Below are 11,254 nucleotides of genomic sequence, written 5' to 3'. Positions count from 1 at the left end.
CTTCTCTGAATCGCACAGTACCCAACACATGCCTTGCACATGAAACGCTCTTTCTTAAATTCTTGATTTAATTGGAAAGTCAATATCAGTGCTTCGAAAAGCCTGTCTCTTAGCCTAATCCTTACCCCTCTGAAGGTCTCCTGCCCCTATTTTCTCTGCCCCTATCCATGGCCTTGCCTCAATCTCACATGGAAAGGGGGCTTATAAACTGCTTCCTCATCTTATATATCATTTGAGCCCCAAGAGAAAGCTATGTACTGGATAAAACAGACATTGAGGAAAACAAGAAACAGGCATTTTTATGGCAATCCACTCCAGTACTCTTGCCTGGAAAATCCCATGGACACAGGAGCCTGGTGGGCTACGTGGGGTCACAAAGAGTGGGACACAACCTAGCAACTAAACATCACAATGTTAGCAGGGTTAACTAACTTTCCCAAGGTCAAATAGCTAATCTATGGAACAGTCAAGATTCAAACTCCAATCTTCGGACTCCAGGTCCCCAAGCCTTCCATTTTCTTCCATTCTCCTGCTCACACCTCCCCCGACATCCTTCTCTTCCCACCACAATTTCCTCATGAGCCACGTCCACAGGCTCCCTACCTGGCCGTAGGCGGAGGGCAATCCTCTGGGGACTGACTTGGGTAATCTGGGAGCTGTCTCCAGTGCCCTTGTCACTGAGGGGCCTGGCCTCCAGGATTCTGGCCTCGCTGATAGGGAACTCGATGGACTCCGGGTGGCAGTTATCCTTCAGCAGGTTCTCCTTCAGGTTACAGCGGGGCGAGCCTGGAGGCAGCGCCTGTAAGACAGAGGTCCAGGGGCAGGTCAGTGATCAGACCAATGGTGGCTGTCTGCTTCCTGCAGCCTCTGCCACCTCCCGACCGCCTAGAGCTTACCCAGCACTTTGGAGCTAAACCAACATCAGTGAACATGTGTGGTCCTTCCTAAGACAGTACCTAGGCCTGTTGTACAGAATGGGGAAATTGAGGCATCAGAAAGGTTAGGTGAGTGTCTGTTCTTGGACTGGCAGATAAGAAGACGGGCAGTACAATAAGATGCCTACTGGGCAGTTTTTCAAACTGTAAAATGTAACCTACCTGTGGGTTGGAAAAATCAACATAGTAGGTTTCAACCACCCATTAATTAAGTAAAATACAACATAATAGAATGGCTTCCCAGGTGGCTCAGTGGTAAAGAATCTGCCTGCAATACAGGAGTTTGATCACTGGGTCAGGAAGATCCCCTGGAGAATGAAACAGTGACCCACTCCAGCATTCTTGCTGGGGAATCCCATGGATAGAGGAGCCTGGTGGGCTACAGTCCACTGTGTCCCAAAAGAGTCAGAAACAACTCAGCAACTAAACAATAACAACATAACAGAATAGAAAGTATCAAAGTATATAAGTAGCAAAAGTAAATATTATTTTGTGAAAGGTTTATATATTGGGAAGTGGGGTATAAATTGTATAATAAATATGGTATACATATACTGTGGAATATTACTCAGACATAAAAAGAAACAAAATTGGGTCATTTGTAGGGATATGGATGGACCTAGAGCCTGTCACACAGAGTGAAGTAAGAGAAAAACAAATATCATATATCAATGCATATATGTAGAATCTAGAAAGATGGTCCAGATGAACCAATTTCCAGGGCAGGAATAGAGATGCAAACATAGAGAACAGACATGCTGACACAGTTGGGGGAGCAGAGGGTGGGACAAATTGGGAGAGTAGGATTGACATATACACTACCATGTGTAAAACAGATAGCTAGTAGGAACCCATAAAGCACAGGAAGCTCAACTCAGCACTCTGCAGTGAGGGGTGGGTGGGAGGGTAGGCCAAGAGAGAAGGGATATATGTATATATATAACTGATTCACTTCGTTGTGCAGCAAAAACTAGCACAACATTGTAAAGCAATTATACTCCAATAAAAAAGAAAGGAAGGAAGACGATGTACTCTCTGTGAGTCAGGGTCCAAACAGTTTGGAAGCCGCTGTGTTAAGACACTGCTGGGGTGTGAGACCCACGAGAGCAGGGATTATGTGTATCTCCTTTCCCCTATATTTCCAGCACCCAATCTGAGGCTGGCCACCCAGGTGATAGGGGAGGATACAGGGAGAGAACAGAGCGTAGGAGCTAAGAGCACAGATGGGCTGAGACCACAGCTCAGCATTGCCTCTTACTAGCTAGTTACCAGGGCAAGTAACCTAAACTCTCCAGGCCTTGCTTCGTCGTATTCACAAGGGTGTTCTACAGGACAATATAAGGCAGTACCTGTAAAACACAGGGTACGGTGCCTGCCATAGGGTAAGTGCGCGATAACTGTTAGCTATTATTGTAAGACGTTCTATAAACAGTTCCTGGATAAGTTAACTATGAATAAACTTCACAAGGGAGAAGGCAATGGCACCCCACTCCAGTACTCTTGTCTGGAAAATCCCATGGACGGAAAAGCCTGGTAGGCCGCAGTCCATGGGGTCTCGACGAGTCGGACACAACTGAGCGACTTCACTTTCACTTTTCACTTTCATGCACTGGAGAAGGGAATGGCGACCCATTCCAGTGTTCTTGCCTGGAGAATCCCAGGGACGGGGGAGCCTGCTGGGCTGCCGTCTATGGGGTCGCACAGAGTCGGACACGACTGAAGCGACTTAGCAGCAGCAGCAGCACACTTCACAAGCTTGGGAAAATCCCATGATGTCAGGCCACTAACCAGAGCCTGTTCTATCACTTTCAGCTTCCTCCCTCATGCTGGCCAAAGGGCAGGCTGAGCACCCTTCCAAACACCCTGGAATGTGCCCCACCACCCTCTGGAGCTTTTGTGTATGTTTCCACCCAAGCACTGAACAGGGGGACACGCTGTGTCGGAACAGACACTAGAAATCAGTAAATGGGTTTGATCCTAGGTCTGCCACTAACCAGCCATGTGACCTCAGATAAGTCATTTCACTCCACTGAGCCTCAGTTTCCTCTCCCATTCACCCTTGTCAGAGGGCTTAGATGACATGATGCTTTCAGTCTCTTCCTCCTCTGACATTCAGCAAACCTAGCCAGCACTGTGTGGACACAAGCCCACGAGGGCTTCTTGCCAGCCTTGTGGGGGGACTGCCTGGAAAGCTAGAAGACCTCTCCTGAGACCTATTTCACAACATCTAGGCCTTCAGTCCAACAATCCCCCACACCCCCAGCCACCCCGTCTCACAGCCACTTTCAGAAGGCAGCTGAATAACCCTACCGACATTCCAGAACAACTCGTGTTAACATTTACGGAGTACATACTGCATGTCATTAACCTCTTAAAATGAGTGAAACCTGATTTCTTTCACACGGAACCAAGACACCACCAAGCTCACCCTCAGCCTCCACCTCTAGGGCTGAGGCCCTTGTCCCGAGGCTGTCCGGGGCTGGGTGCACACTCATGAGTGGAGAGACGTCCTCTGAGCCAGACCGTGGTCTCTGCAGAAGAAACAGTGGCCTTGCTTTTCAACAGTCTTCACTGTGCATTTGAAAGTGACAACCACACAACACAAACTCTTTGACCTGTAACTTTCCTAGTGGCACAGACAGTAAAGAATCTGCCAGCAATGCGGGAGACCTGGGTTCAATCCCTGGGACAGGAAGATCCCCTGGAGAAGGAAATGGCAACCCATTCCAGGATTCTTGCCTGGAGAATCCCATGGACAGCCAGGCTACAGTCCATGGGGTTGCAAAGAGTCGGACATGATTAAATGACTAGCACACACACACACATTGCATGTCAGGCACTGGAAGAAGCGCTGAACGTGGAATATTGCAGTCCTTCTGATTACAGTTCTAAATGCTGGAACTATTGCTTTTTTACAAATTACAAACCTGAGGCTTGGAGGTTTCACAACTGAGGAACCCAATCTTAACAAGTAAGAAATCAAAGGTTTGGAGAAAATAGGTAATTTTTCCAGAGTTGCAGAGCTCAGAAGGGGCAGAGGTGAGATGCTGATTAGATGGCCTGAGTGTGATTAACCTGATAAAATGGTAAGTTGTATTACATCCCATGCAGAGTGGGAATCAAGGCAGAGAATCAGGACTGTGGAAGAGAGTGTCCTGGGAAGAGCCACACTTGAGAATGCTGCGATTAGGGAACAGAATGCTAGATGGGGATACGGGAGGTGTGGGATGGATAGGTAATATCCTGTCTTCCCAGCCCTTCAGGGGACTGGAAGCCATGTTTCCAGGAGAGAGACTGAACCACAAGGAGCCATCCATATTCAGAAAATCCTGAATCTGTAGCCTAAAACCTCTCCTGATGCTTGAAGTCCTTCCCCCTCTCCTGCCTGAGGAGGCCTTACAAATAGCTGTGAAAAGAAGAGAAGTGAAAAGCAAAGGAGAAAAGGAAAGATATACCCATTTGAATGCAGAGTTCCAAAGAATAGCAAGGAGAGATAAGAAAGCCTTCCGCAGCGATCAATGCAAAGAAATAGAGGAAAACAATAGAATGGGAAAGACTAGAGATCTCTTCCAGATAATTAGAGATACCAAGGGAACATTTCATGCAAACATGAGCTCAATAAAGGGCAGAAATGGTAGGGACCTAACAGAAGCAGAAGATATTAAGAAGATGTGGCAAGAATACACAGAATAACTGTACAAAAAAGATCTTCACAACACAGATATTCACGATGGTGTGATCACTCACCTAGAGCCAGACATCCTGGAATGTGAAGTCAAGTGGGCCTTAGGAAGCATCACTACAAACAAAGCTAGTGGAGGTGATGGAATTCCAGTGGAGCTATTTCAAATCTTGAAAGATGATGCTGTGAAAGTGCTGCACTCAACATGCCAGCAAATTTGGAAAACTCAGCAGTGGCCACAGAACCGGAAAAGGTCAGTTTTCATTCCAATCCCAAAGAAAGGCAATGCCAAAGAATGCTCAAACTACTACACAATTGCACTCATCTCACATGATAGTAAAGTAATGCTCAAAATTCTCCAAGCCAGGCTTCAGTAACACGTGAACCTTGAACTTCCAGATGTTCAAGCTGGTTTTAGAAAAGGCAGAGGAACCAGAGATCAAATTGCCAACATCCACTGGATCATCAAAAAAGCAAGAGAGTTTCAGAAAAACATCTATTTCTGCTTTACTGACTATGCCAAAGCCTTTGACTGTGTGGATCACAACAAACTGGAAAATTCTGAAAGAGATGGGAATACCAGACCACCTGATCTGCCTCTTGAGAAACCTATATGCAGGTCAGGAAGCAACAGTCAGAACTGGACATGGAACAACAGACTGGTTCCAAATAGGAAAAGGAGTACGTCAAGGCTGTATATTGTCGCCCCGCTTATCTAACTTATATGCAGAGTACATCATGAGAAATGCTGGGCTAGAGGAAGTACAAGCTGGAATCAAGATTTCAGGGAGAAATATCAATAACCTCAGATATGCAGATGACACCACCCTTATGGCAGAAAGTGAAGAAGAATTAAAATGCCTCTTGATGAAAGTGAAAGAGGAGAGTGAAAAAGTTGGCTTAAAGCTCAACATTCAGAAAACTAAGATCATGGCATCTGGTCCCATCACTTCATGGCAAATAGATGGGGAAACAGTGGAAACAGTGGCTGACTTTATTTTGGGGGGCTCCAAAATCACTGCAGATGGTGACTGTAGCCATGAGATTAAAAGATGCTTACTCCTTGGAAGGAAAGTTATGACCAACCTAGACAACATATTAAAAAACAGAGACATTACTTTGTCCACAAAGGTCCATCTAGTCAAGGCTTTGGTTTTTCCAGTAGTCATGTATGGATGTGAGAATTGGACTATAAAGAAAGCTGAGCGCTGAAGAATTGATGCTTCTGAACTGTGATGTTGGAGAAGACTCTTGATAGTCCCTTGGACTGCAAGGAGATCCAACCAGTCCATCCTAAAGGAAATCAGTCCTGGGTATTCACTGGAAGGACTGATGTTGAAGCTGAAACTCCAAGACTTTGGCCACCTGATGCGGAGAGCTGACTCATTTGAAAAGACCCTGATGCTGGGAGGGATTGGGGGCAGGAGGAGAAGGGGACGACAGAGGATGAGATGGTCGGATCACATCATCAACTCAATGGACATGAGTTTGGGTAAACTCTGGGAGTTGGTGATGGACAGGGAGGCCTGGTGTGCTGCAGTTCATGGGGTCACAAAGAGTCAGACATGACTGAGCAACTGAACTGAACTGAACTCTCCTGCCCAGCCTTCCTCTAATAGGCAGAAGGGCTTCCCCGCATGGATGGGACCATGAACAACACCAACAGTCCTATAGACTGAATTTCTGCATCCCCCCAGAATTCATACACTAAACCCTTACCACCAACATGATGGTATTAGGAGGTGGGGGCTTGGGAGATGATAGATCATGAGGGCGAGCCCTCATGAAAGGTATTGTGCCCTTATAAAAGAGGCCCCAGAGTGCTCCCTGGAGGACTTCCCAGGCAGTCCAGTGGTTAAGACTCCACCTTCCAAAGCAGGGGGATGCAGGTTTGATCCCTGTTCAGGAAACTAAGATCTCACATGCTGAGAGGTAAGGCCAAAAATTGAAGGAAAAAAAAAAAGAGTTCCCTGTCCCCTTTTGCCATTTGAGGACATAGTGAGGAGATGCTGAATTTGCTGATACCTCAATCTTAGACTTTCTAGCCTCCAAAATAGTCAGAAATAAATGTTCATTGTTAAGCCACTGTGGCTATGGCATTTTTGTTACAGCAGCCTGAACAGACTAAGACAAAGGGCACATGCACCAACCTAGCCCAGGCAAAACACGGAAAGAGCTTCCTTCTTACTCAGTTTCACAGGTAAGAGAAACGGCATCAGCAATGGGAAACAGCGCATGAGACTTAACCTTCCTGGTTAAGATCCTAACAGGACATCACAGCTCCTCCAAGTCTCAGAGAGATGAAAGTCCTGCCCTACTCCCCTAGCTCAGCCGGGGACAGAACGGCAGAGAGGAGAACTCATGAGCGTTTAGCGTTTTTGTGTTCTAATTCTTCCTGCTCCTGCCTGTCTCTCCCAACCCTTCTCTCTCAGGAAGCAGTCTCTTTCTTGCTCACAAAACTCCCTACTGTACCTCTGATTCCAGCTGCCCACAAAGCCCCAGGCAGAAAACCTTCCAAAAAAGGCAATGACTGGATGGACCAAGATGCCCTGTTGCTGATCCTTTCCAGGAGTAAGACAGATGCTGAAAGAGAGAGGGGGAAGGGAGAGCCCAGGAAACGACGAGAAGAGCAAGGCTGTCGGGTATCTTCAAGCTGCATGGTAAAGGGAGAGAATGTTTTGGAGGGGCTTTCCTGACCCCCATTTTCTAACAAGGCAGTGTTTAGTAGAGGAAAGTTTGAAGTACTAAGCCTTGCTGACAGTGCTTTTGGTTTGTTATGAATTTCCTTAGAAATCTAAACACTAAGAAACAAAAACTGTCTCCTCCCCTCCCTCCGTGGTCGCTGACAGCAGAGGTCAGGAACCTAACAGGGCTGCTCCTTGGCCACCCTCTCCCTGAGAGCTTGCTGTCCCAGAAGCATACCAAGGCAGTGACCTCAACACAATTGGGCTCCATTCCCTGTCCTAAAAACCCAGGCTGAGCAGGTAGAAGGAATGTGTGCAGGTGACTCAGAGAGAAAGCTGGAAGGAGGCGGAGAGAAGTGGTCAAGTTCCAGTGCCTAGTGAAACCAGATGTTACACAAAAAGGGCAAAAATAACCCAGACCCAGGGAAAGGGTTGGAGCACAGAGGTGGGAGGCTCCAGCCCACGTTCTGTATGAGCTGAATTCCCACCCTCTCCTGGGAGAATGACACATGCTGTTAGTCCCATTCTCCGTTAATCCCATTTTAGAAACTGGGGAAGCACAGTGCGAATAGCTGTCATTATTCTACTTATTTCACAGGGCTGGTCAGGGGATAAAATAAAACTGTGAACAGGAAACACTTTCAAGATGTAAAAATCTCAATGTAAGTACTATATACTCAAGTCCTTTTGATCGGATATAAACAAGGGCTTTCCAGGTGGTGCTAGTGGTAAAGAACCGGCCTGCCAATGCAGGAGATGGAAGAGACTCGGGTTCAATCCATGGGTCAGGAAGATCCCCTAGAGGAGGGCATGGCAACCAACTTCAGTATTCTTGCCTGGAGAATCCCTTGGACTGAAGAGCCTAGCAGGCTACAGTCCATAGGTTTGCACAGTTCAGTTCAGTTCAGTCACTCAGTCATGTCCGATTCTTTGTGACCCCATGGACTGCAGCACATCTGGCTTCCCTGTCCATCACCAACTCCCGGAGCTTGCTCAAACTCATGTCCATCGAGTCGGTGATACCATCCAACCATGTCATCCTCTGTTGTCCCCTTCTCTCCCTGACTTCAATTTTTCCCAGCATCAGGGTCTTTTCCAATAAATCAGTTCTTCCCATCAGGTGGCCAAAATGTTGGAGCTTCAGCTTCAGCATCAGTCCACAGAGTTGGGTACAACTAACACACAGAAACAATAAATTCAAATAGGTAACTCTTTTCTACTGTTGCCATTTTAACCACTATTTTTTTTTTAATATTTATTGATTTGGCTGTGTGGGGTCAGAGTTGCAGCAAATGGGATCTCCAAACTTCTTTGCGTCATGTGAGATCTACAGTTGCAGCATGTGGGATCTAGTTTCCTGACCAAGGATCAAACCCGGGCCCCCTGCATTGGGAGCGTGTTATCTTATCCACTAGACCACCAGGAAAATCCCCACTACTACTATTACTGCATACTTTTTTCTTGGAGGGCAAGGAACAATATATCATGTGACTTTCCCCTCTCCCAGAGAGCTAACTGCTGATGCTGCTGCTAAGTCGCTTCAGTCATCTCCGACTCTGTGCAACCCCATAGACGGCAGCCCACCAGGCTCCCCCGTCCCTGGGATTCTCCAGGCAAGAATACTGAGTGGGTTGCCATTTCCTTCTCCAATCCATGAAAGTGAAAAGTGAAGGTGAAGTCGCTCAGTCGTGTCCAACTCTTAGCGACCTCATGGACTGCAGCCTACCAGGCTCCTCCGTCCATGGGATTTTCCAGGCAAGAGTACTGGAGTGGGGTGCCATTGCCTTCTCTGAGAGAGCTAACAAATGCCTCCAAATAAATTAACAATAACTAACAATAATGAATTGTTCTCTTGATTGACATCTAATGAGGACAAGAAATTGAACATACAGAGAGCTGTGGAGAGAACAGAAAGAAGGAGCGGAAAAGGAAAGCATTTTAGTTTATTGTTATTGATATTCAATAACAACCCATTCTAATGCAACAGGTTCAGGGTCCACCCTGGACATCCTTATATTTAACAAGCACCCAAGGTGATTCTTACCAGCAGGCAAGTTTGGAAGGTTCTAATTCCCTACGTGATGCCACCGAGGCCAAGACCACAAGCTGAATCTCAGTGTGAGGCCAACTTCTCTGCTAGATTCACAGTCCAGAGACAGCACACCACCCCAACCCATATCAGCATCCAGCCCCCCCAAGAACACACCCTATGCAGATGGACCGAAAAGTCTGCACTCATCCACGTTGGCTATGTTTTCCTAAGACCCAGCCAAGTTCTTGCTATCCACACCCAGAGCTGCTGTCCGGCAGGACCAGGGAAAGCTCAGCCCAACCAGTTGTTTTTGCAGGCACTGCCAACCCTGCCTGTAACAGCCAAGGTAGGAGAAGCAGAAGCCGAAGGTTTTCCAGGGTCGATTATTCAACAAATCACAGGCAAAATGGCCCAGATGGTTCATTTTGGTTTTTAAAATCAACAGCCAAGACACTTTCAGCAGTTACACTTGGTCAGTGCAGGGGAAGCCCTCAGGAAAAAAAATAAAGATGGCAGTCATGTTCAAGTTACAGGCCGGGATTCCATTCTCCCTGGTTGACAAACGTTGCCCCATGCTGGCCTCCTCTGCTATCCCTCCTCCCCGCCTCCCTCCTCGAGAGATAGTTGTAGTCATTCACTAAGCCCTTGGCCTCCACACCACACCCCACCCCCAGCTTTCCCAGGATGCTGATGAAGGACAAAAGGGTGCTTCACCAACTTCCTGTCTCCGCCTTCCACTCCCTAGGCCCTGTCTCCATTGATTCAATCCGGAGCAATAAATCTGACTTTGTCACTCAAAACAAACAAACGAACGCTTTCCTGTTTAAATTCCATCCTCCCAGAAAATATCTTTTTGGACCATCTACCTCCTCTCATCAGATTTCTTTGGTCCCAGAAATACACCCCAAGAGGAACAGTGGAAAAGAATCCACCTGCCAATGCAAGAGACACAAGAGACACAGGTTCGATCCCTGGGTCGGGAAGATCACCTGGAATAAGAAATGGCAACCCACTCCAGTATCCTTGCCTGGAAAATCCCATGGACAGAGAAGCCTGGCAGGCTACAGTCCATAGGATCACAAAGAATCAGACATGACTGGGCACGCATGCACTCACACACACACACACCTCTTCTCTTTAATTCCACACCCCCATCCCTAGGCTTTGCATTAAGCTTTGATCCTATCCTCTACCTTTCTTCCCCTCTTTCTTTCCTCCTCCCACCTCAGATTGGACAAAATTCACCATGGCCATCATTAAATATTCTACATTTTTCTCTAAAATCTGGTCACATAACCTAAGGGCTTTGTCTCGTGGGAACTCACCGTATCTATTACCTGGTTTGTCCCTATGCCAATCAAGAGAGGTGACAGACATTCCAAGAATGGTTTTCTTTTCCCCCAGATTCCTCTGAACCACAGTTTCTCCCTTTTGTCTTGCTTTGGGTTGCAAAGGGGGGAAGGCAGAGGGAGGAGCATCCTTTGAGGATCCTAGGGCTTCTCCCCTGACTACCCTTCTGCTCCAGCCAGCTAAACACCCTCCAATTCAGCACCCTTCCCATCTGGCTCTCCCTTCTTCGAGGACTTAGCCGCGTAATTCCAATTTCCTTGTAAAAGAAGCTTAATAATATGATGATGATCAAGGGAAGGAGGATATGGCAAATGAGAAGGGAGAGGCCACATCACACTTGAGGAGCCAGTTCAGCCCAGAGGGGTGGAGAACCCTCGGGGGTGGAGGGGAAGGACTCACTCAACGTCCCACCCCCAACTCCTGGCCTCAGGGAACGTTTCATTTGCTAAATGAAGTCAGTGTGGCCCAGATGTTGGGCAGCTGCCTCTGGAAGCCGTTCTCGTGCTGAACTGCACAGAGGCCAAGGCATTGCGTTGGGCTGGCCTCGGCCATCCCGGCCTCCCTCTCGTTG

General features: G+C 47.3%; 1 protein-coding gene across 4 annotated transcripts in view; it reads right to left on the bottom strand.

The window, feature by feature from the left end:
- The window catches only part of ITGB3 (integrin subunit beta 3), a 69,861-nt gene that overhangs the window by 31,616 nt on the left and 26,991 nt on the right, over positions 1–11,254 (bottom strand). For all 4 annotated transcript variants that reach the window (XM_061392255.1, XM_061392257.1, XM_061392256.1 and 1 more), the window contains exon 3: positions 604–799. In XM_061392255.1, the coding sequence (XP_061248239.1) occupies positions 604–799 (196 nt within the window). The remainder of the gene's footprint in view (positions 1–603; positions 800–11,254) is intronic.

The sequence above is a fragment of the Bos javanicus genome, chromosome 19, assembly GCF_032452875.1.
Source record: "Bos javanicus breed banteng chromosome 19, ARS-OSU_banteng_1.0, whole genome shotgun sequence".
NCBI classification, from domain to species: Eukaryota; Metazoa; Chordata; class Mammalia; order Artiodactyla; family Bovidae; genus Bos; species Bos javanicus.
Note: the sequence above shows the minus strand (reverse complement) of the source record. Positions and strands in the feature narration are given on the sequence as shown.